The sequence below is a fragment of the Equus quagga genome, unplaced genomic scaffold (genome assembly GCF_021613505.1).
Source record: "Equus quagga isolate Etosha38 unplaced genomic scaffold, UCLA_HA_Equagga_1.0 270_RagTag, whole genome shotgun sequence".
NCBI classification, from domain to species: Eukaryota; Metazoa; Chordata; class Mammalia; order Perissodactyla; family Equidae; genus Equus; species Equus quagga.
This window is the reverse complement of record NW_025799872.1, coordinates 1,325,777-1,352,478: the sequence shown is the minus strand read 5'-3', so window position 1 is coordinate 1,352,478 and position 26,702 is coordinate 1,325,777. Positions and strand designations below refer to the sequence as shown.

Genomic DNA, 26,702 nt, shown 5'->3' with positions numbered 1-26,702 from the left:
GGCTATATTAAAACTATAAGTCCTTATCAGTCAGAGATGTGAAGTATTTACAGATGAAAGACATGATGTTGAGGATTTGCTTCAAAACCCTCTAGCCAAAATAAAAAAAAAGGTGTGGTAGAAGGGGAGAGGGAACAAACAGATAAAATGGAGTTTCCAAAATGCTGATAATTAATGCAGCAGGATGATGTGAATATATGAATTTATTACAGTATTTTCTTTACTCCTGTGTATGTTTGAAGATTTCCTAGTAAAAATCCCTGTACAGGTTAAGTACAAAGACAAAAGGAGCACAGAGACAGCCAGCACCAGCCCTCTCAGGACAGACGGTGGAGCTGAGAGGAGCGGCAGGTCCCCAGTGGGGGCGGCACTGGCACCGTGACTGTCCACACCTTACAGCATCAGCGCTGTGCCCAACGCTCCTCACAGGTGATTTGTTGAACCCTTACAGTCACCAGACAGGATGTACTGTCACCCATGTTCCAGAGGAGGAAAAGGAGGTCCAGACAGGCCAAGTAACTGACTCAGAGGCCGCCTGTGAGTGGCAGGGTTGTGACTTAAGGTGAGGTCTGATTTGCTCTGAAATGTGTGCCCTTAATCCCTTATACTCTTCTGTTTTATTCACATACAATTATGTTAAAAGGATCACATCTTTAGAAAAATTACTCTGGGAAAAATTTCAATTTAACCACACCATACAGTTTTGAGGAGAGGTCAGATTCTCCCTTCTGATCATGCAGTAAATTTAGTCAAGAACACAGTGGAGGTGAGGGAACCCTTCGGCACTGACAGTCGTGGTGACTGCATGACTCCACAGAATGCATACCATAAAGAGCAAGAGGACTGGACGTAAAGCGTGAATGAATGAAAACATAGCATGCCTTTCAGAAAGACTAAATGCCTGGCAACACCCAGGATTCAGCCCACTGGTTTTTTCCGAAACCAGGTCAGGGTGAAAAGGAATTACACATGCAAGTTTTATAAGCCATTTTCGGGAGCAGTGATCTGGAAAAGAGGTCTACCCCATGGTTTAAACAAGAGTAAGGAACACCACACACACAGCCACACCCATAGCCACGGCACAGTGGCCACTGATGTTGACTTCTCATAAGTACATCTGCAAGATTATACTACTCACAGCACCGAAGTAAGGAGCTTGGTGTACAACGCCAGTGCCTTCTTCCTCCCTTACGTAGTTGTCAACAAGCACAGTAAAAGCACCATTCTCTTTACACTGGAAAAAGAAGGTGAGCAAGCTTAAAGGATGAAGCACTACCATATCATAATTTAATAACAGGTTTTGGTAAGAATCTGAAATGCAAAATTATTTTCAGAAGGAGAAAAGACAGAATAATTCAGACTGAGAAGAAACAAGCTAACGCAACACATCTTTTCCATGAAAAACAATTCATCATGTATAAATGACCTCCTCACCAGCCCCAGCATGCAGTTTAGCACACAGGCCCAGAAAATGCGCTCCCTAAACTACTCCCTTCCCGGTCTATCTCCAATCACTGCATAGGCTTGCTCCTCCTGTTCCTCTCAGTCCAGCTCAAGTATTCAGTCACAAAAGGCAAACCTTGAAAGAACCAAGATGGAGAAGCCAAGGTTGCAAGTTCTATTGACAGGTAGTGCACTCACTCTAACACCAAGGGGAAATGTTTTCAATTGATTTTCTTTGCAACAACAATGAAATCAGCTTAACACAGGGATAAGGCTACAGACCTACTTTTTCTGCCTTCATCTCTTAATATTTCTTTCCGAATACCCTTTGTTTGGCTGAAACTGATCCTTTGCTTTCTTATCTCTCTTCCTTTCGTAAAAAGTACTTTCAGAAATGATTTTCACATTTAATTCCTATAATCCTGTGAAAAAGGTATTAGTATTCCCATATTTTAAAAATGTTCTGGTTCTATTTGCATTTCACAGATGAACAAACTCAGAACAAAGATGAAATGGTTTGCCCAAATCACACAACTAGCAGTGATGAAGCCAGGGCCTGAAACAAGGTCTTCTGGTTCCAAATACAATGTCATTTTCAGCAACATTAAACTTGAAGATGACCATGAATTTTTAATTGCTTTAACCCAAATCACCTGGAAATGTTTCTGGTGTGGTATGATAGGTGCTAAAAGGTGTGTCTTCAATAGTGTAAATACGGAGGGACAATATGTGTGTCCTTAGAATCAGACGTACAAACGTATATTACCGTTTTTAACTGAATACCAAGAAACCCCACACCACATTCCTGTCCTGGGGCTCTGGATCCTGTTCCCACCACGGCTGAGGTGGGTGAGCAGTCCCCACAGGCAGCACCTACTCTCATAGCTCCTACTGCATATTTCAGAACATACGTATTTCAGGTATACACCAGATGATTTGGTCTTAAATCAAAGAATTTGTAGGGGCTGGCCCGGTGGCACAGTGGTTAAGTGCACACATTCCACTTCGGCAGCCCGGGGTTCGCCTGTTCGGATCCCAGGTGCGGACATGGCACCACTTGGCACGCCATGCTGTGGTAGGCGTCCCACATATAAAATAGAGGAAGATGGGCATGGACGTTAGCTCAGGGCCAGTCTTCCTCAGCAAAATGAAGAGGATTGGCAGCAGTTAGCTCAGTGCTAATCTTCCTCAAAAAAAAAATTTGTACTATCTGTCTAAAACCCACCGAAGGTCCCAGAAATTTCAGGAAGCTAACTGAATGGATAGGTGTTATCACAGGTGTTATTCAACTTAATTCTACATATTGAGTGCATATTCCAGACAGACCCCAATTTAACCCAAAGGTCCTATCCAGTGTGGACACATGCATTTTCTGAGAGGGCTGAGCTTTCCTCAACAGGGTTCTCAACAGAGTCTGTGATTCAGAAAGGCTGAATCACTAATCTAGCAGAAGAATTTTAAGACAAATAAAAACAAATATAAAACAAAATATGTTAAGATATATAAGACAAGAATGCAGTAATGACATTTATCAGAGGGAGAAGCCAAAGCATTTCAGAAAATGCATTTTTCAGATAGCATCTGAGTCTAGCCTTGAAGAGTGGGTTGAACTCCAGCAGATATGATATTAAAACAAGATGAGGGATTTTTTTTTAAATGGGAGTTTTCGAAAACTTAATGAAAACAAAGGCAGAGAGGGAAGAAAAGAAAGGGCTAGTTTGATGGAAGCAAAGGATATGTTTGAAGCACCATTAGGGGACATGGTTAGGAAGCAAGTCTGCCTTGTGCCAAGTGGAGAACACCTGATGAGGAATGTGCCAGCAAACGACTACAGGCTCATAGGGAGGGACCCGACCAGGCAGAGCGTACAGAAATCTGTGAGCAGCAACATGGAAGGAGGAAGAAAGCCACAAATTAGGAAACAAGAAACATGGGAAAACACTCCAGGTGCACAAAAATGGAGAGACAGGTGTGCGTGATACTGTGGAGAGAGCCCAAATGGCAGAGGTCATCTGCATTAACCAAACTCTACCCCTGCACTGAACCAGAACAGAGAAGCAAGCACATGTTTTATCCCGGCCTGTGATGCAAGGTTTTGCTGGCTCATGCTACATCCAGCTGAATATAATTTCCACACAGTGTGTAAAGCCAGGTCTGAGGGTGCTGCTCATTACTTTACTCCACGACCTATAAATAAGGACTAATGGAAAATTCCTGCTGACCTTGTTTTTTTGTTGGTGGTGGTGCTGGGGTTTGCAACCGTACCTGTGGATTCTCTGTTGTCAGAAAATGAAAACTACATAGAACAGCTTTATGACTCTTAAGAACACTAAATGTATGAGCTCTGTTGGGTGCTCAGATTTAAAACACCCACCTCATCAATTTCCTTGATATGAATTCTGTTTACTTTTACACACTGAGCACCATCTTTGTAAAAAAAAAAAAAAAAACAACAAAAAAGCTTGGGGCCGGCCCAGTGGCACAGCGGTTAAGGGCACACATTCCACTTTGGTGGCCCGGGGTTCACTGGTTCAGGTCCCGGGTGCAGACATGGCATGGCTTGGCAAGCCATGCTGTGGTAGGCATCCCATGTATAAAGTAGAGGAAGATGGGCATGGATGTGAGCTCAGGGCCAGTCTTCCTCAGCGAAAAGAGGAGGACTGGCAGCAGTTAGCTCAGGGATAATCTTCCTCAAAAAAAACCCCAAAAAACTCAATAAATTTCCTGGGTGATAAGTAAATTAAAAACAATAAAAATAAACACATATAAATCTTATCAAATGTAAAGTAATTCCTTACGTAAGTTGAGAAAAGTATTTTAAAAATTCCTATAGGATTTTAATTCCTAAAACAAGAAGGCAATACAAACAGAATTTAATTTCGTTAACACTGAAGCACTTCTGAATTCAGGCCCCTCGTACTGACGGCACCACAATTGGCGAGTGCCACCCCAGCTATCATCATGTGGCTTCAGTTACCCAAGAACAGGTGCCGAAAGCCCGTCTACAGGCCCTGAGCTCACCTTCACAAAATAGTCAAACAGGGGCGTGTATTTCTTGCCTTTGAGATAGGCACCAGGAAATCTAGGAAAAGGAGAAAGGCAAACTCAGAGTTAGATTAAATCGCGAAGGAGAGGAGGCTGCAGCCACATCACTTGTAGTTCCCTTGTTTCTAAGTCGTCAGTGCTGGAATGTGTGACCTCAACACACTCCGTTTCACTACTTCAAACTAATCTTGAATAATATAACTTTTGGGTAATAAGCTCTCACTTTTGAAAGCTAAAGACACAGAAACACAAGCACAAATCAATGACTTGCATATTCACCTTTCAAGGATCTCATAGTCACTCTCCAATTTATAGAGGGCTGACAATCTGGCTTCCATCAAAATGAGTAATTTTCCTCTGACGACATCTATGAGAGCAAGAGAAGAAGCGGACTTCAGTCACATTCAGACTCTGGATGACTCTAAAGACACCTCTCAGTGTACTTTTCCCTGCAGGGCTCCTGTATCACCTGCATCCAGCGTGCTTATCACACACAGAGAAACACTGCAAAGAGCACTAGGGCACACTGCTTCCCAGACACACAAAAGACAAAAACATCAAACGCACCTGGGCATCTTATCAGTTGTTAATTGCACCTCTATCCATTTTAAGTAAATTAAGCTTTATTTTCTCCTACCAAAGGTAATATATGTGAATGTTTAAAAGCCATAATATTAACAAACCAAGAAGCTCACAAAGTCCCTTCTAATGTCGTGCCCCCTCAAGCACTATCGTTTGCATGTCTCTTCCTCTAGATATTTTTCAATGTATACGCTAACATACATCTTACATGAATGTGTAATTTTTTCTAACAATTATGGAATATTAATACAGTTTTGCAATTTGTTTTCACATAATTGTGAAAATCTTTTCATATATTAGCATATATGGATCTTTCTCTTTCTTTTAAATAGCTCTATAGCACTCCATTTTACGGAGATACAAGTTATTTTTAACAAACCAACTAATACTAGACATTTAAATTGTTTTCAAATTTTTATTACTATGAATATCCTTGAATGTCTCTTTGCACCCTCACTGGAAGTGTTTCTGGAGGATACTACCCTAGAAACAGAAAAGCAGGAACAACTGTATAAACATTTAAAATTTAACAGGTACTGAGAAATTGCCCTACCAAAACTTAGGCTAATTTAAACTCCCAACTGTAAAGTATGATATACCCGAGAATTTATTACAGCCTATGTCACATATTCAGTCCACTATAAGAAAAATGAGAATCTATGGATCCTTTTGAAGACCCTTGAAGTTCATTGAAAAACTGCTACAAATAATGCTTCCATTCACCAGCTCTGACCTCACAGGAGCTCAGTTATAAGCGGAGTCTACATTTTCTAAATAAAACTCAGGACATACAGTCCGCCAAGTACAAGAGCCATATGCAGGCAGAGGAGTGACATGATCGAAATCTTGGCCAGATGGCCCTAAGGCGTTCAGGCTCATTACACCATGGCCATACCCAGGGATGACACCGGGAACTTGTGAAGGTAGGACTCTAACTGCCTGGAGAAGCAGAGGCAGGCCCTGCCTGGACAACAGCTCTTTCCCAGAAAGGACCATTAGAAACCAACTCTCGGTCCTATGCACGGCCAAGGCACAGCCAAATAATAATAAAAATACCTGTTTTCTGACTCCCAATTCTTTCCTATTCCTCTCAATATTTTTCCCTTGCCAGCACAAGCTATTGTGAATCAAGTTAACTGTCCTGTAAGATGGATTTTTTTCTGGCTATGAGGTTTCTTTTCTTTCCCTGGCTTCTTTCCTCCCACCATAAACTATTGAAATGTGAAGGTACTAAGCTTCTTTTTTCATACAAATCTCTAAGGAAAGTACCTCATTGAGACTATGGTTAACAGCCTAGCAGGGAATATTTTGAAAGGCTCCAAATTCTCAAGTTCTGGTAGTGATTCTGTGATTTTGTGATTTATAATAAGAAATAGGTACTTGGTCTTTATCTCCATTTTTGGCAGAGCTCCTAAAACCCTTGGAATTTCCTAAGTGATGAGAGCCACAAAGGTGCCTTTAGTTATATCAATAAGGTGACTTTGGAAGCCCCTGGGTAACCTCAGGATGGGGGCTGGTTGCCAGGGTAACCAACCACATGATTATTATAAAAAAGGGTTGGAACTTTCACACACACACCCCTCTCCTCCACCTCTGGGGAGAGGAGAGGGGTTGGAGATTGTGCCGGATCACCAATGGCCAATGATCTAATCAACCATGCCTATGTAATAAGGCCTCCACAAAAACCCAAAAGGATACCGTTCAGAGGGCTTCTGGCTTAGTGAACAAAGTGCCGTAAGGGTGATCCCCCTCTGCCCCGTTCCATGAGGACAGAAGCTCCTGTGCCCAGGCCCCTTCCAGGCCTTGCCTTATGTACTTCCTCATCTGGCTGTTCATCTGTATCCTTTATATTCTTTTATGATAAACCGGTTTCTCGAACCCAAGGAGGGGGTCATGGGTCAGTGAGAAACACAGGGACAACCTGGACTTGCAATTGGCATCTGAGGTGGTAGTGTGGTGGTGGGGGCAGTCTTTCTAGGTCGAGTCCTTAACGTGCGGGACTGGATACTAACTCCAGATACTTAGTGTGTGCATTAATTGCTTGTTGGTGTTGAAAAAACACATATCTGAGATTTCCAATAACGATAAGATGCCACCTCTTTAAAGCTCCAGTTCTGCATCTGTAATAGGGGAATGATGTGTAAAAATGTATTACAATCTGAAAATTATACGGAATTTTTACTTTTTACATTTTTGTGTGTGTTAATTTTTCAATCAGAAATGAAAAACTCTTTTAGAGGATATTTTTCTGATTAAGTCTAGAGCTTTTTCAAAGACTTCTATTTTTACTCTAACAAGAAATGGAAGCTTTCATTCTTTTCCAAAATATGTTAAAATTATCTCATCCATATCTGTCACAAGTAACCAGGCTCATACTTACCTTTAATTTTCACATATTGCATATCTGGATTGACACACAGGGCCAGGTTACTAGGTAGAGTCCAGGGCGTGGTTGTCCAAGCAACTAGAGATATATTTTCATCTTCCTCCAAAGGGAAAGTTACAAATACTGAAGGATCTTGAACATCCTGAAATAAAATGTGATAAAATATTCTTTTACAAAATCCATAATAGACATGGAAGAAAAAAGGAACTGATCCTAAAGAATAAAATAAATAAATTTTCAGAATAAACTGAGCTTTTAAAAGACCTTTTGCCATATTTACAAAAAGAAAATACAATGCAAGAAATCCCAAATACATTTTTCTACATACTTAAAAAAAATGTTTTAACCATTACCTTAGTAGTCACAAACATTTTAAGTGTATCAAGAGGAAGACACAATGGAGGTTTCACTATTACGATGATTTATTTTATAGTAAGTCCCTAAAAAGTTAGGTCAACAAAATAACTGATTTGGAAAATGGAGTTATTCTCTACTACAAAATATAAAAATGAGTCATATTGAAACATTATATACTTGAAATTCTAATATGCCAATAATAATTCAGTTCATTAAATAAAAGATTGACTTCAACTCTATGGCAATCTTTCAACATGAAAATATAAGGGATTTAAAAATATTAAATATCTTCAAAGTAGAAAAGCTCATTCCCCAAAACAAACCTACTGCATTCTAGATAAAAGTGAGAAAACGGGGCTCTACAAACTTGGCCTTATTCACATACAAAATGTGAGACAAACCGAAATGAAGGGCACTCTAAGTGCACTGGCCTGTACTCTGCAAATGTCAGTGTTACAAAATGTAAAGAAACTGAGGACTGTTTACAGGAACTGGAGGGCTGGCCCAGTGGCCTGGTGGTTAAGTTCGGGGCATTCCACTTCACGAGCCTGAGGTTCTGTTCCCGGCCGTGGACTTGCACCACTCTTCGGTGGCCAAGTTGTGGTGGCAACCCACATACAATATAGAGGAAGACCGGCACAGATGTAACCTCAGGGTGAATCTTCCTCAAGCAAAAAGAGGAAGACTGGGAACAGATGTTAGCTCGGGGTGAATTTTCCTTAGCAAAAATAATAATATAAAATATAAAATATAAAAATAAAATAAAATAAATAAAATAAAGGAACTGGAGATACAGAGACTGAATGACACACATAATCTAGCATTTTCTTTCGTTAAAAAGGGCATTATTGGGACCATTAATAGGATCAGGTCTACAGATTAGGTGATAATATTGTATCAATGCAGATTCCCTAATTTCAATTACTTAAGACAACAGTATTGATTTTTTTTTAGGAAGATTAGCCCTGAGCCAACTACTGCCAGTCCTCCACTTTTTTTTGCTGAGGAAGCCTGGCCCTGAGCTAACATCGTGCCCATCTTCCTCTACTTTATATGTGGGACGCCTACCACAGCATGACGTGCCAAGCAGTGCCATGTCCCCACCCAGGATCCAAACCGGCAAACCCCGGGCCAACAAGAAGTGGAACATGCAAACTTAACTGCTGTGCCACCGGGCTGGCCCTGATTTTAAGAAACCTGTACTTAAGTATTTAGAGGACAAGGGGCATCATGTCTGCAACTTACTCTCAAAGGGTCCCGTGCCACCTCCACCCCTTAAAAAGAGAGGGAAGGATAAAGCAAATATGGTAAAAGGTTAACATTTAGGGAATTTCATTGAAGGGTATATGAGAATTCTTTTCAACTTTTCAGTAAGTCTGAAATTATGTCAAAAATTAAAAACAAACCCCCAAAAACCTTAATACACAATCATAGAATGACTAAAGTGAAAAAAGATAGGAAATGCTAAGTGTGGGCAAGGATGCAGAGCAATCAGTACTGCCTAGTGGGAGTATAAATCAGTATAACCACTTTGGAGACCTCTTGGCTAGTACCTATTAGAATGGGAGGCAGCAAACCACAGACCATGGGCCAAATCTGGCCGTCACCAGCTCCTACACGGCCTGAGTGCTAGAATGGTTTTGATAAAGTGGAGTACTTGCAACAGAGATCATCTGGCCCACAAAGCCTAAAATATCTACTACTGGGCCCTTTACAGAATTTGCCAACTTCTGTACTAGAGTTAACTGTGAGTGTAAGATATTAAAAAATATGTCCTGGTCTCTGCCCCCAGTTCCTGGTACAGAGCTCCTGAAACTCTTGTAATTTCCTACGTATAAGAACAGCAGCAGTGTCTCTTGTCCTAATATTGGGGTCTACCCCTGGCTCCTGACATGGGGCTCCTGAAACTCGTAATTTCCTGGGCGACAGAAGCGTCTTTTGTTCTGTTGAGGTGACTCAGTGGGTCCTGGATAGGGGCTGGTCACCAGAAAGACCAAGCCATTATTAGAAGCTTGGCATTTTCAGCTCTGTCCCCTATTCTCTTGAGAAGGGAGAAGGGCTGAAAATGGAGTTAATGACCCATTATGTGTACACGATGAAGCCAGCCTCCATAAAATCCCAAAAGTACGGGGTTCAGAGAACTTCTGGGTTGGTGAACATGTGGAGATGCTGGGAGACTGGTATGCCGGAGAGGGCATGGAAGCTCTGTGCCCCTTCCCACAGACCTTGCCCTATGCACCTCTTCCAACTGGCTGTTCATCTGTATCCTTTATCATAACCTTTTGTAATAAACTGGTAAACATAAGCAAGTGTTTCCTTGAGTTCTGTGAGCCACACTAGCAAATGAATCGAATCCGAGGAGGAGGTTGTTGGAACCTCCAATCTACAGCCTGTAGGTCAGAAGCTCAGGTGACATCCTGGGCTTGTGACTGGTGTCTGATGTGCGCCGGGGGAAGGGGCAGTCTTGTGGGACCGAGCCCATACCTGTGAGATTGGATGCTATCTCTGGGTAGATAGTGTCAGAATTGAGTTAAATTGTAGGACACCTACCTGGTGTCCCAGAGAATTGCTTGGCATAAAGAAAAACCTCCATACATTTGGTGACCAGAACTGTGAGTGTTCTGTGTGACTAGCAAAGAAGACACACAAGAAAGAAACACACACTAGGGGAGAATTGAGTTTTTTCTCTACATAGGAAAGAAAAGATGAATTTTTCCTTTACAGTAAGTACACCCTGTGACCTAACAATTCCACTCCTGGGTATATAACCAACAAAAATGTGTATATATGCTCCCTAAAAGACAAGTTCTAGAATGTTCACAGTAGCACTATTGATGAGTCAAAAACTGGAAATTATCCAAACGCCTACCAAGAGTAGAATGAATAAATACTAAACGGTAATTAAAATGATGATCCACAACTACACACAACATGGATGACCTTCACAAACATAATCTTGAGCCAGAGAAGTTAGACACCAAACAGATCTCACTGTACAATTCCATTTATAGACAGTACAGAATCAGCAAACAAATGAATGTTGGAAGTGAGGACAGTGGTTACTGTAGGGGGTGGGGTGGCTATCATGAAGGGACTGTGAGAAGGGAGAGCTTTTGATAGGTTGATAAGGTTCTTTTTTACTTTATCTGAGTGTTGGCTTCACAGATATATGCACTCTGTGCAAGTAAACGGAGGAGCAAAAAAATGTTGTCTTATTAAACCAGGCAATAAGTACTAAGATATGAAAAATATTAATTTTAGTATGTACAGTAATGAATGTAAAAAAATAAAAAAACCACTAAAGGGAAACAAATAAAACATTAATAGTGACTGCCTTTGGGTACTGGGATTATAAATTTTTTCTCCTTCTTTATACATTCTATGATTTCCAAATTTTCCACAATGAGCATGGAATTCCATAAACAATCAGACCTAACAGACTCCTCAAGACTAAAAATTTAGACAACAAAAAAATAAATATTTTATATACCACAACTTGGTTTACATTTTGGAACAGGTGGAAGAACCTTCTCCTGTAACTCAATTTACTTCTGCAAGAAGCTTGCCTCTTTCCCAGTAAAAATGTATTAGTTTATTTATAGAAGAGCAAATCTTTGAAAACTCTAGGAACTTGCAAGCTATTATGGGGGTCTAACATGTAAAACTGTAGTTGCCAAAGAAAATTCCAGCATAAGTACACTAAGATTTATATTAAAAAATGTTCCTAGCAATGCTGTTTGCTACCATTGAAAAAAAAAAAGGACTATGCCCTCAAAACAACTCAAATGTCTATCAAAAGAATGAATAAATAAGTTGTAATCTCCGTTATACGAAACACTACACAACAGTTAAAAATGAACTTAAAGCTACATGTATCAATATGAAGAATCTTTAAAACATAATGTTTAGTATAAAAGGCAAGGTACAGAATAAGTACAGTGGGTGAGATTTTAAAAACATGCAGAAAAATGCTATATACTGTTTATGTATACTTCTGTAGATAGTAAAAGTGTAAAAATATGCATAGAGAAAGAAACATAGTGGTTACCCGTCAGGATGTAAGAAGGGAAATGGAAAGAGAAACGTGATATAAATAAATAAATTGTGCTATATTTCCCTACAAAGAAATTAGAACCAAAGATCCACAACTACACAAAACACAGATGACTGTCCCAAACACAATGTTGAGTAAAAAAAGCCAGACACAAAAGAATACATGCTGGAACTTTCCATTTCTACAAAATACAGAAACAGGCAAAACTAATCAACTGTTATCTATAATGTTTGACGTATTTTTTTAAAAAAAGATGCATTTATTGGAACCCATCAAATGGTACACTTAAGATTTGAGAATTTAATTGTATATAAATTTTAAGCACCACCCTCCCCCCAAACCATAAACAAATACTGACCTCTATTCATGATATACATGTTGAAGAAAAAAAAAACCCAAAACAACAAAGCACTAATTTCTATGAAATACAGAGGACAGAGAAAATGTTAAATTGGACCAGAGAGATGTAATCAGCAAAATTCAGATTCTGGGAAATGCTACAAGACAAAACCTGTCTCCTAAACAATGACTTGCAAGGAAAAAAGAAAAAAAGGGGCTGGTCCGGTGGCGCAGCAGTTAAGCTCGCACATTCTGCTTCTCAGCAGCCCAGGGTCCGCCAGTTTGGATCCTGGGTTGTGGACATGGCACCGCTTGGCAAAAAAGCCATGCTGTGGTAGGCGTCCCATGTATAAAGTAGAGGAAGATGGGCATGGATGTGAGCTCAGGGCCAGTCTTCCTCAGCAAAAAGAGGAGGATTGGCAGTAGTTAGCTCAGGGCTAATCTTCTTCAAAAAAAAAAAGAAAGAAAGAAAAGAAAAGAAGATAAGAAGAGAAATGGAGACCTAAAGATTAAAATAGAGATAAAACACAGCTATTACCACATATGAACCTACCTTAGATCCTGATTCAAAAAATAAATAAATAAAAATAACCCGAGGGAAAAAAGGGTATGATATTTGTGAGACAAATAGAAATGTAAACACTGATGATATCTAGGAATTAAACAATTCTAGAATATTTACTGTTAAGGATACTAGAGATGATTGATGATGCCTTTTTGGTGTGATAATGATACTATGGTATCGTTAAAAGAAAAAGATAAAAAAAGATTTCTATCTATTAAAGATATATAATGGATTATTTATTGATAAAATATTATATCTGAAATTTGCTTTGAAAAAGGGTCTGGGAGAAGTGAGCGGGAGTGTGTGCAGATGGGGCAAGACTGGCCACAAGTTAACAGTTGTTGGCGATACATCACAAGCACATGGGAATTAATGACATGATTCTATTTTTGTGTATGCCTGAAATGCTCCATGTTTTTAAAAAGTAAGCAAATACAGCAATAGATTAAGATTTGACAAAGCTAAGCCTTTGGTACCCAAGTGCTTAGTATATTATTTTCTACATTTTTATGTGCTTAAAATGTTTTATTAAAAGTAAACAATACAACATGAGCACTATCATAGAAGGGTACATGGAAGACAACAGGAATCATCACATGCACCTCATAAGGATTTGCAAAAATCAAACGGGATGTATGAATGCATTCTATAAGATGAAGAGTGCTTTTGAAATGCAAGTTTTAATAACATAATCTCCAAACCTAAGCCATGAAATAAGAATTCCAAACAAATCAATGTCCTTAAAAACAAAGAGGGTTAGATAAACTCTCAGAAATGAAAACCTCTGTTGAATATACACACATGGGAACTGCTCATGTTTCAGAAGACTTACTGACTTTGCTACGTCTAGATAAGGTAAAGTAGGATGTTTTGTAAACATCTGACATATCTAAACACTTCCATCACAGAAACCACAGCAAGTTATTCCATTCATCAGAGAAAAAATCGTAATGCTGTCCACCCATCCCAAACCAGATTTTCTTCCAAATACTTTTAACAAATAAATGATATTATGAGGTCCAGATGAGGCATAAAATCACTCAAATCAATAACTCTTATGAAACAGTGACTGGAGGGAAATAGGGCAGAGCTGAGCTTGTTAATCAAAGAGAGGCATAAAAATCTGGTCAAAACAAGCAAAACCTATCACATTAAGACACATCATTCACAACTCTCATAGGGGAAAAAAAAATCCCTCATTTTTAATCTTAAGAGGGCCTCAGTTCAGTGACAAGCAACATCACCAGCACTCAGGAAGAAAGAGTCACATCAACTCACTCTCCAGGCTAACATTCCTGCCTGGGACTAGTTACCACGATCACTAGAAGCACTGAACTCCCACACACACGACTTAATGACCAGTGGTGTCTCACATACCTTGTAATTCTGGTGGGATTCGAAGTTGGAAAGTGGAGTGTTGCACGCGGTAGAGAAGGGCATGACCTTCACACCTCTGTAAACAAGGCCTTTATCATAGAGTTGTTTGAAGACCCACCTAGCAAGCAGAAAAGTTTTACAACAATTACACACCCAAAATTCTGTTTCCCCAAATGCAAATATTTATGTCAGTTTCTGTCAGCAGAAGTGGAAACACAGAGGAGACTACCTGGTTAATTACAAAGGCTCCGTATAATAAGACCTAACGTAGACATTAAAAGAGCTAATATCCCTTGACATGGAAAGATGTTCACGACATGACGCTGCCTGAGAAAAGCAACTGACACCATATTTGCAATGAGGTGCCAATTATGTAAAACTATACATATCAGCATATATATTTATATTTTTTAGAGATTTTCACTAATACGTTAGCAATGGTTAGGATTTCAGAGTTTTTGTTTTTCTTAATAGTTTTCTGGTGTATTGCTAAAATTTCACTATAATGGGCAGTTTTACAAAGGCAATTTAAAAAGTATAAACCACAGAGATTAGGATTAAATGTCACTCCTACAGTTATTCAAAAACTTCTGTTAGACATTTAAACATGTTGCTTTAAGCGAAATGCACCAAGATGCTGCAAATGTCAATGGCACAGTCATCCCAGGCTCTCCCGCTGTGACTGCTCACCTCTCCCAGTTGGAGGAACTCTCACTTAACTCTGCTTTTATATAATTCACCTTTATAGTGCAATTCCTACGTGCCTGGCACAATAAATTAATTAAACTCTCTCCCATTTGCTAAAATATATTTTTATGAAAAAATGTGCATATTTTTTCACGGCATTCCTTAGGCTTTAAATATAGCTTGAAAAGTGATGTTTTGAGCCAGCCCTTATGGCCTAGCGGTTAAAGTTTGGTGCACTCTGCTTCAGCAGCCTGGGTTCAGTTCCCAGCTGTGGAACCACACCACTTGTCTGCCAGTAGCCATGCTGTGGTGGTGGCTCACATAGAAGAACCAGAAGAACCTACAGCTAAATATACAAGTATGTACTGGGGCTTTGGGGAGGGAAAAAAAAAGAGGAAGATTGGCAACAGATGTTAGCTCAGTGCAAATCTTTCTCAGCAGCAAAAAAAAAAAAGGTGATGTTTCACAAAAAATTTCCCAAGTTTAAACTCAATCTTAAATTATATACTTTGATGCAAGGACATTTACAGGAGGCTAGAGGAAGAGTACTAGATTCGATATCATAAGACCCAGTTTCAAGCCTAAGAGCCATAAAATTAGCTGTGTAATCTCAGACAAGTCACAATAACTTCCTTCACTTCAGAGTCCCAATCCAATCCTCAGGACTCTGGATCATCTGAGAAAATTCATGTGGAAGTACTTTATATACTCAAAAGCATGGACTCAAGCTAAATTATCACCATTATTAATGTTATCATTATAAAGATATCTCCTACAATTTTTTATAATCACCCTAGGTCTATGTGCCTTATTCATATGCCAATACATTCCTCAGGAATAACTAACATTCTAACACCAAGAGGCTCCAAAATCTGTTTTCCCCTGATTCCAGTATGTTTTATGTAAATTAAGAAGTATGATAAAGAGCTGAATTGTCCAACATGGTAGGCACTAGCCACAAGCGCTCATTGAAATTTAAATTCATTAAGATTAGAAATTCAGTTTCTCAGCTGTACTAGCCATATTTAAGTGCTCAATAGCTCTGATCTACAGCATAAAGAGTACCTTCTTTTTCAGATGTTGAACATGTCTGGTTTTTAGATGCCCTAACCATGAGCTAGAGCTCTAACCCCTCTAGCTGCTCAGTGAATGGGAAGCCCCCTGTCCAAAGTCTCTGGCATATCAGAGACTATGATCAGCTTCCACCCATGGATACAGGGGTCTGGAGATGATCCACAGTGGCATGTCGGAGTCAGAGAGTCTGAGAACTGCTCCAGGGCGTCTAGCTCCCCAAAGGCAAAGGACTTGGGCTGAGCATGTGCAACAGATCCTGACTAACAAAAACGTGAGCAGGTAGATGCGAAGGCAGTAAGAGCCACGAGTCCCTACAACGCAGTGCAAAGAAAGTGCATCCTACAAAACAGCTTTGCAACTCACATGTAATTATGCACAATTTAGTACAAGTAGTACTTCCTCAAGCCTTGAGCTATGTACACAGTGCATTCTGCAACCATGATAATGGTGGCTGTTTGCCCACTGATGATAAGTACTGATTCTCAGACTGCTGTGGGATTCTCAAGTTAAATCACTCATCAAGAGTAGCACTGCAACAGTGCTACTTATAATAGTAAAAAGAGTAAAATTCTTTTTGAAACTGTTGCAGAACAGTGACTGCAACTGTACTTGAGAACTATACAACTTCTCTCAGTATAAAATTCGAGTATACAATCTCTTAAACTTAATTCCTTAAAACAAAAAAACACACTTTTGAAACCTAATTTCCCCTAAATTTGTTACCAATTAATTTGGCCAAAAAACTAAGTGACATCAGGCCATTTATATTCTTTATTTATTCTACTTAATGTGAACAATTATATGTTCTGATGCTGAAATACTAATGTATTTGATTACAGGTTGCTGCTCAATATGCTGGGGTCATTATACACCACAGAATATATGCATATCCTATTACCTTTCTAGAAACCAAAATCTTCTAAATTTAAAAGAAAACCTAGGCATGGAAGGGATGAATAGGTGGAGCACAGAAAATTTTTAGGGCAGTGAAAACACTCCGGATGATACTAGAATGATGCATATATGTCATTACACATTTCTCCAAACTTATAGAATGTTCAATGACAAGAGTGGACGCTGATGTAAACTATGGACTTTGGGTGGTGATGATGTGTCAATATAGATTCATCAATTGTAAAAAATGTACCACTCTGCTGGGGGATGTTGATAATGGGGGAGGCTGTACAGGTATAGGGGTACAGGGTATATGAGAAATCTCTGTACCTTCCTCTCAATTTTGCTGTAAACTTAAAAATGCTCTAAAAAAACTAAATCTTTAAAAACAAAAACAAAACAAATCCGTCCTGAAAATTTCAGATAAATAATTATGGACCTGAAAACAAAGTGATTCATACTAGAGCATTTCTCCACTAACCAATATAACTAATATTCCTTATATTTACAATTTCAAATAAACCTACCAGACAGATTCCATGAATTGCGGATACAGAGTTTTGTAGTCATTGTCAAAGTCAATCCATCGGCCAAGTCTGGTAACAATAGACTTTAAAAATATAAACATCAGAGTTATTAGACAAGATATTTGTTATTGTACGCCAACGTGTTTTACTTCCATTATCACCACATACAATGATTTTGGGAAAACAAAACAATCAATGGTTCAAGTGAAGCTATATTGCAAACAACACACTATGTAAGGTTAAGAACCAGTTTTCTGGGGCCAGCCCGGTGGCGCAGTGGTTAAGTGTGCACATTCTGCTTCGGCAGCCCAGGGTTCACCAGTTCGGATCCCAGGTGCGGACACGGCACTGCTTGGCAAGCCATGCTGTGGTAGGCATCCCACATATAAAGTAAAGGAAGATTGGCATGGATGTTAGCTCAGGGCCAGCCTTCCTCACCAAAAGAGGAGGATTGGCAGCAGATAGCTCAGGGCTAATCTTCCTCAAAAGAAAAAAAAAAAAGAACCAGTTGTCTCGGCATTCATCATATGTGCAGATACTGTTATTTACAAGTATTAATATTCCTTTATAAAAGTATACCAAAACTACCATTTGGCAAACACCACAGGTACAACTATTGCTGGCAAGAATCATCAATGGAGGCTAAAATTAATGAGTGAAAGTATAAGAAACAGGATATTTGCAAAGAATGTCCCCACAGAATACTTATTAATTACAAAGGAAAAACTGCAATTTTACAATAGGGAAATCAGACAGATATCACTTTACTGAACAAAGTTAACATCAACAATGAGACATATCAGCATCATAGGCCTTCTGATATGACAGACTCAGAAGGGCACGATGTCACTGCTGAGGCATTCTTGCAAAAATGCATATGCATAACCTAAACTGAATCCTGAAGAAACAACAGACATTGAGAGTTTTCCTACAAAATAAGTGGTCTGTGCTCTAAAAGTGACACGGTCATGAAAGACAAAGAAAGATTGAGGGAATGTTCCAGATTAAGGAGACTAAGGAGATATGCCAACTATGTAAATGCAGTATGTGCTCCTAGACTGGATCTTGGATCAGAAATAAAAATCACTGGGACACCTGGTTAAATCTGAATAAGGTCTATAGTACTGAATGAATGTTAATTTCCTGCTTTTGATAATTACACCATGGTTATTGAAGATGTTAGCATTTAGGAAGTGGATGAAGGGTATAAGGAAACTTTTCACACTATTTTTTTAATTTTTCAGTAAGTCTGAATTATTTCAAAAAGTTAAAAAATACATTTTTTTTTTTTTTTAAGAAACAAAAAGGCCCACATGCATATTGTGTTCATCAGGATTTTTCCCTGTTGGTGACCAGGCAAGAAAGGAAGATTAAAGAAGGTCTGGTTAGGAGAAAAATTGAGGAGCTTTGATTATCAGGTTGACGAAAACCGCTTTTATTCAGCAATGAAGAGAAGCTTCTCAAAGTTTTGAACAGGGAAGAGTAAGTTGAACAGAGTCTTGTGGGAGAGAGAACTTGGCAAGCTGAGTGGAAATAACATGAGCAAGATAATTAGGAGACTGTTTCAGAAATGAAGATGACAGTGGGTGGGAGTGAAAGGTTGTAGAAATGAAAAGAAATGACTAGACAGGAGATACTAAGAAGAAAGATTTGATAAGGTTTGGCATTTGATTTGATCATGAGGATTAATGTTTGAAGCCTGGAAGACTCACAACATTGGCAGAATAGAGAATTCTAAATAACAGCAAGTTTCAGAAGTCAAAGTGGTAAGATGGAGAAGATAGAAAAAAACAAAAGCCAGACATATTTTTAAGTTGTACAGACATACTAACCTGAAAGCCAGGGAGGAAAAGGGGGTTGACGACCTTTGTTCCGAAGCTCATAAGAAAGAGAGAGGGACGGAGCTCTACCAGCACTCGACAGTTACTTAAAAGTACCAGCTGAGGGAGCTCTATTACTAAGAGAAGCAGCAGGCAAGATGGCAGTCAAATTAATAAACAACAACGGGTCCAAATTTGAATTGTTTTTAACATTTGAAATTTTTTATTGCAACATTCAGGTATTTCTATTTGCTAGGACAGCTTGATTCCTGTCATATACTATGGTTAGGTAGGAGATTAAATTTGGAAGACCAATCAAGCACACAGAAATCAGAAAAGAAAGGGTCCAGTTTAACTAACAGTTTAAGTAATAGGGTTAGAGGTAGAAGCCAAACACTCCTTTAAAGAGGGTGGTCAACTCTTCTTATGTCACAGTCTCACAAGGACAGCAACAGTTTTGGGAGCATCTCATAAAAAGCACAAAGGACTGTAAACCATTTCAACTCCCAATTAAAAACTAAAATTTCTAGTCATTCTACTGGAAATAACCCAACATACCTTCCACTCAGTAGAATATCTCATCACAATTGCTCGGCACTGATTGTTATACTCTACAATCCCCATTTTGGCTACATCCTCTGGTCCTCTGATTCCCAGTGTCTTATCAATTTCATATTCCTGAAAATTTGTGATAAGATTGTTAACATTCCTACCCTACGAAACAAATGCAATTCAGTAATTCTAGGAAATAAAACAGATTTAAAAAAACTAGTTCTCAGAAAATTTAAAGAGAAAATGAACTATAAATAGTATTATAGAGATGAAGTGAAAGAAAAAATCTAACCATAGTAAAAATTCTTCATATTTTAACATACTATATGATGAAATTTAATGCTTATAAAAAAATCAGAAGATTAGAAGGCTGGTGACTCAAACATACCACAGGTAAGCCATGACAATCCCATCCAAATCTTCTGTCAACATGAAACCCACTCTGGTGAGCATATCTCGTAACTATATCTTTAATTGTCCCTGCAAGTATATGTCCATAGTGAGGTAGTCCAGTTGCAAAAGGAGGCCCATCGTAGAAGGTATATCTAACAGAGGTAATAAAAATGTTGTTACTTTAAAACAGACAATAAAAATTTAGGACATTTTTCTATAGATAGCTCCTGTCACAGTGGAGTCTTCAGGGAGAAGAAAAGCAGCAAGATCAGAAATTTCGCAGACATAATGATTAGATAATTACTGGAGGTCCTGCCTTGAAAAGAGCTAGTTACAGAGGAGTGGAAGACACCTCTGTTGGACCTTCTATTCTTCATTCATTAGTTGCATGACATAAGGCAAGTTATTCATCCTGATCCTGAGTTGTCTCATCAGTAAAAGAGGGCAAAAAACACCCATCTCATAAAGTTTCTGAGCAGAGGAGACACATGATGAAAATGGTAAATAAAGAAAGGACTAGTCTTTAGGTGGATGGAGACTAGAGGCAGGAAGTACTCTAACAGGAGGCTACTACTAGTCTAGATATAAGTCCTTTAATGAGGGTGCAGATAATGAGAAAAGTGGACAGGAGGAGGGTGATACACAAACTCTATTCAGAAAACCTCTTGAAGAACCTGAATCCACCTGAACAATTAACAACTCATTCACTCAATGTGTATCTACTACTGGGAGTGCCCACTATGGAGAGAGCTAGGAGACTCTGGGAATACAAAGACGAATAAAGAGTTTCCGCCTTAATGGAACTCAGTCGAAGAAATAACTATTCTTAAAGACTCTACCTTTACCAAAGAAACTCACATACTTTGGCCTATGTTTTGATTGCTTTAAGCATTCCTGAAAACAATTAAATTCGGACCAGAACAGCAAGATTTTCTCTTCTTCAGCAGGAAAATTGATGTTTTCTGGAACTTGTTGAACCATTTTGTTGCTGCAAGAGAAATCAAATTTATTATTCTCCAAAGAGAAGTCTAGGAATAACAGTAAAATATATTAAAACAAGTGTATATATCACTACCCATACTACATGGTACCTAAAAAGAAAATACAGCTTTTTTGTGGTAAAGTTCACATACCATAAATTTCACCCTTTTAAAGCGTACAATTCAGGGTTTTTTAGTATATTCACAAGATTGTGCAACCATCATCACTCTCTAATTCCAGAATATTTTCATCACGGTTCCCTCCTCTGCCCTCTAAAAACCTGTACACATAAGCAGTCATTCTCCATTCCCTCCTTCCCTAGTCCCACGGCAACCATTAATCTGCTCTCTGTCTCTAGATTTTCCTATTCTGGACATTTCATATAAATGGAATCATGCATATATAGCTTACCGTGTGTAACTTCTTTTACTAAGAATTATGTGTTCAAGGTTCATCCATGTTGTAATATGTACTGATACTTTATTGTTTCCACTTTTTGGCTATTATGAACAATGCTGCTATAAATGTTCATGTACAAGTTTTTGTGTGAACGTATGTTTTCAATTCTCTTGGGAGCATATCTAGGAGTGGAATTATTGCTGGGTTGTATGGTAACTCTGTGTTTAACTTTTTGAGAAACTGCCAAAATATGTTCCAAAGCTGCTGCATCATTTTACATTCTCCCAGCAGTGAATGAGGATTCCTGTTTCTTTGTATCTTCACTCCTTATTGGCCATCTTTGGATTACAGGAAATCCCAGTGCGTGTGAAGTGGTATCGCATTCTGGTTTTGATTGGCATTTCCCTAATGATTAGTGATGTTCAGCACTTTTTCAGGTGCTTATTGGCCATTTGTATATTTTGTTTGGAGAAATGCCTATTCATCCTTTGCCCATTGTTTAATTGGGTTGTCTTTTATTGTTGAGTTGTAAGAGTCCTTTATATACCCAAAATACAAGTCCCTTACTAGTTAGATGATTTGCAAAAATTTTTTCCCATTCTGTGAGTTGTCTTTTTATTTTCTTCACAGTATTCTCTGAAGCACAAACACTTTTAATTTTGGTGAAGTCTAGTTTATCTATTTTTTGTTCTGTTACTTGAGCTTCTAGTGTCATATCTAAGAAGCCATTACCTAAAACAGGGTTATGAAGTTTTAGCTTTTATATTTAGGTCGCTGATCTATTTTGAGTTCTTTTGTATACTGTGTGAAGTAGGGATACATGGTACTTTTTATTTTTTATTTTATTTATTTATTTATTTTTTTGAGGAAGATTAGCCCTGAACTAACATCTGCTGCCAATCCTCCTCTTTTTGCTGAGGAAGACTGGCCCTGAGCCAACATCTGTGCCCATCTTCCTCTATTTTATATGTGGGACGCCCGCCACAGCATGGTTTGATGAGCGGTACCTAGGTCCACGCCTGGGATCTGAACCCACAAACCCCAGGCTGCTGAAGCAAAGTATGCGAACTTAACTGCTATGCCACCAGGCTGGCCCCTACATGGTACTTTTCAAATTATTGTAAAACTTGTGTCCAAATTACACTCTTTACTTATTTTTCAACTACAGTATAACATTTAGTAATTGTAGACAATATGCTTCTAAAAGTAAACAAGAAAATATTGGAAATTCTATCTCATGATACTAAAAATTCATTTATCTGAAAAAATAAATCTCGAAGTAGGTAAGAATTCTTACCTACACTCAGACAGAAAGCACTTCTGTTGACATAACTTATCTCTCTGAGTAAAACAAGTTAAAACCTAAAAAATGTTTAAAGCTAAAAAAGATGAGACTCTCACATTCAAATTCTTCTTAGCTCAATCCAGTTTTCCATTTTGTCCCTTTTAGTACTCATATTCATGATTTTTGTAGTCTTAAAGTGTATAAAATTTTTAAGACTTTGGCTAATAACCTAATGCAGAAACACTTGATTAATCCGAGGCTTAACTAGCGAGCATCCTTTAGCCCATTCCTCCTCAAAGCCTATTTATTCTTATTTTATAATTCTAAATAAGGTTGGTGACCAGATTTCCAAGCCAACATCAGATTAGAAGGGGACAGGATTGCTAATAATGAGAAAACAAGAGAAGAGAGAAAACCTTAAGAACTCAAGAACTGTAACAGTTTGGGGTAACTGACTCTAGGAGCAAAGAAACCGATATACCTCAACTAATTCTGAACACATCAAAGCCGAAGCACAGTAATTAACCCATGCCACCAAAAAAAAAAAAAAATTTATTACAAGCAGTGTCTCTCCTTTTCTTTCCTTCCATTTATTTTTGACATGTGAGAGTGCCTTTGTGTTTTTTATAGGAAAAAAATAAGAAAAGAACAGGTAGGCCCATTAATCACTTCAACTATCCATTTCTGATTAGATTATGCCATTAAACAGTTAAACTAAACAGAAGGTGAAAAAGGCATTTTTTGTGTGAACTGAAGCTCCCGCCTTTTAAGGATGGAAAGAGGTGTCAGTCTGTGCATTTACTGATTTATTAGGGGTCCTATTGGTTCAGTGACTACCTTATTAGAGGCCACCTGAAATTTACAGGGTTACATTTGGAAGACTAACAGATATCAAACCATCTATTTCTGTCACCTCTAATGCCCCTCAAGGTTGGTCCTATGGTCGCCAGCATCAATGGGTGTCGATTAGAGTAGACTCGCCAGCCCCAGCTCGGACTGAGAAATCGGAACCTTCTAACCTTTTAACAAGATCCCAGGGGATTAGCATGCACATCAAAGTGTGAGAGGTCATTACTCTCACACTTGTGACTATTACTCAGGAATATCTACCTGAACTTTTTTTTTGAGAAAATGAGATTTAAGCTTTCTGTGAAGATGGCTTGTAACTTTCATAACATTTTCTAGGGAGCCTCTGCTCTCCCAAAGATTAAGAATCACTGCATTATTATGCCAAAGATCCAATGTAATGGCGCTGACTATTCTAAGAAGAGCTATGTATCAGTGACCGGGCTATGGTTGCTGCTGAAGAGAAACAGCCCCCATGCATACATCACAGGATTGCTCTGGCCCCTCACATCCACTGGAGAGCTGTACGTGCACAACAGCATCCAGTAACCACAGGGCCTGTGTGAGTATGTGAGTGTGTGTAGAAGTAGGAGATTAACCTCACCTCAGGGAAGCATTTTCCTCTTCTTCCCTCTTACTATAACCCAGGCCCTCCACTCTTCCCTATTCCAGGACTCCTTCAGGCCTCTTTAGCCTCAACGTCCTGTTCAGCAATTTCTAGACACCCTCTCTGACCTTGTGTTTACCTCAAGAGATCTTGGAAAAGCATTCAAAAAACATTTTTGTTTAAAATAAATCTCATGATCTTCCTTGCCATACCTGTTCCTATTTTTAATTTCACTGTACTAGTAGTTACACCATTCCTTCCCATCACCTGGAATTTCTGAGTCATCCTTAAGGCTACCAGATGACCCCACATCCAACTGACCACCAAGTCACATGCATCTGACCTCTAATTCTATTCCTTTGTTCTTTCTTCCTTCTCAGGTCTTCATAACCTGTTACACTGAGTCACGGTTAACCACAGAGGTGGGTCCAACTCCAGCCTTTTCTCAGTTTAGTTATATTCTATTAACACAGTCTCCACAGATATACTTACACAAAAATGTATAAAATATGTGTGCAAAGATAATAACTGAAGCATTGTTTCTATAGACAAACATCTGAAAACAAATGTCCATGAATAGGTGAGTAAAATAAATTATGGTACATCAATACTATGGAGGCATTAAAAACAATCAATCATAATATATCAAATTTACACATTACCTATACATACTGAGAAAGAAAAGAGCAAGTCACAGTTATAGCAACTTATACATATATATTCAGGTATTCTGTACAGACTTTTCAGTGCAGCACTCAAGGCCACGATCTTACCTCAAATTGCTACTCTTATTCCTGACCTTTCCTCTTATAAAACTCAAACTCCAGCTACATCACACCCTTGGACCACTTTCCAACACCTGCATTTCTCTATCAGGCCCTTTCCCCACATACTCCAGCGCTACTTAGCTTAAACTATTCTCCTCGAGGGGTGTTCATCAATCCCCTCTTTCCAGAGCTAAGGTGTCCCTCCCTACACACTGTCGCTTATTTGTATTGTATGTCCCACTCACTTTCCAATCGAACTGTAAACTCGTTGCTGGCAGAAGCGTTTTACTATCTAACCTCAATCACACACGGTAAGTGCTAAAGAACCTCTGTTTGAATAAACCCTTTTGTCTGCATCCTTAGTTTCCACCAGTGACACTCCTATTCTCACCCACCTTTCCAATCCGTCCCACCCCACGGGCACCCCCTGGCACAGGGTAATGGTTAAGAGGACTGGTTTGGAATTTAACAGTTTTGGTGCCACCACTTAGTATGTGAGCTGTAGGAAAAGTTACTCAACCTTTAAATTTCAATTCTGTCATCTGTAAAATAAAGGTCACAAACATTCACAGCACTAATTTAACGTTAAGTGAGATAATGGCTAGCACAGCTCTCAGCAACCATGTATCATGTATTTAAGCCATTATTATTAGTTCTTTGCCCACAAATTCATGCTATGCTTTGCTCTGGTCCCCGGGACTCTCTCGCTCTTCCCCACCATTACTCATCTTCTAGGTCCCAAACCAGAACAGCTCGGAGAAGCCTCCTTCTGAGCCTCCAAATCCTCCGGCTCCCAGGGCGTGCACTTGGCGTTCTGCAGTGACAGACTGCAAGCTGAAGACCGAGGCCGTGCTCAGTCTCCGCTAACCCAGCCCCAGCAAGAGCACCCCTCCATGCGGGCCTAGGACTTGGTTTGTTCTTCCATGTAATTCCGCCCACCTTCTGAGCTTCTCCAACAGGCTCCCTCACCCCAGATTCTCACCACCGCCCACGGTTCGAGCGCTACGACCACCCCAGTCTAAGCTGAGGCACTTCCAGGGCTGCAGGACGGGGCATAACGGAGGTGGGGGAGGGGCCTGAGGGCAGGACGGGGTGAGCTGTGGGTCCCGGGGGCAGGACGGGGTGACCTGAGGCTCCCAGGGAAGGAGGAGGTGACTTCAGGGGACCGCAGTCAGGACGGGGTGACCCGAGGACCCTGCAGGCAGGGCGGAGCGTACCTGAGGGTCTCCCGGACCGTGGCACGTGAGAAACAGCCGCGTGCACGCCGCGTCCCGGCGGGGGAGTGATGCAATGCCCTGACAGCGCGCAGCGAGGAGGGAGGTGCCGGGCCGCACGGGCCAATCAGCGCGCGCCGCCGACACCCACCAACAAGCAGAGTGCCGATTGGCCGCTCGTACCGGACACGCCCCCGGGCCGTGCCGCGGTGCGTGCCGGGAAGGGGTCCGCGGGGCTCCGGGCCGGCGACGGAGTGGCGGCGCGCCGTGGCCTGGGCGCTGCGTCCTGCCTGAGTCGAATCCAGCGACGTGGCCCCGAGACTCACGTTGCGGAGCCGCGAGCGCGCGGTCCTCGGCTGCGCTCCTCGGCGGCAGGCCCGGGAGTGGCCCACGCTCGGGCTGTTTCCGGTGCGGCTGACCCTGACCGTCACCCCGGAGTCTGCAGGGAGGCAGGCCCGGGCCGCACGCCAGGACCGCGGGGCTCTGGACCGGCGCTGTACCAGCGTGC

General features: G+C 40.0%; 1 protein-coding gene and 1 non-coding gene across 2 annotated transcripts in view; both read right to left on the bottom strand.

The window, feature by feature from the left end:
• The window catches only part of LOC124233905 (isoleucine--tRNA ligase, cytoplasmic-like), a 77,606-nt gene extending 51,307 nt beyond the window's left edge, over positions 1–26,299 (bottom strand). The window contains exons 1-10 of the mRNA XM_046651193.1: positions 26,198–26,299; positions 20,958–21,083; positions 20,091–20,247; positions 19,709–19,828; positions 17,331–17,413; positions 14,149–14,266; positions 7,451–7,598; positions 4,768–4,855; positions 4,465–4,525; positions 1,139–1,234 (exon numbers count right to left, since the gene is read on the bottom strand). Of these exons, the coding sequence (XP_046507149.1) occupies positions 1,139–1,234; positions 4,465–4,525; positions 4,768–4,855; positions 7,451–7,598; positions 14,149–14,266; positions 17,331–17,413; positions 19,709–19,828; positions 20,091–20,247; positions 20,958–21,076 (990 nt within the window). The 5' untranslated portion in view covers positions 21,077–21,083; positions 26,198–26,299. The remainder of the gene's footprint in view (positions 1–1,138; positions 1,235–4,464; positions 4,526–4,767; positions 4,856–7,450; positions 7,599–14,148; positions 14,267–17,330; positions 17,414–19,708; positions 19,829–20,090; positions 20,248–20,957; positions 21,084–26,197) is intronic.
• LOC124233919 (small nucleolar RNA SNORA84) lies at positions 24,032–24,164 on the bottom strand. The gene has a single exon (XR_006887185.1). It is a non-coding gene; the product is annotated as a small nucleolar RNA SNORA84 (small nucleolar RNA).
• Positions 26,300–26,702: the final 403 nt, after the last annotated feature.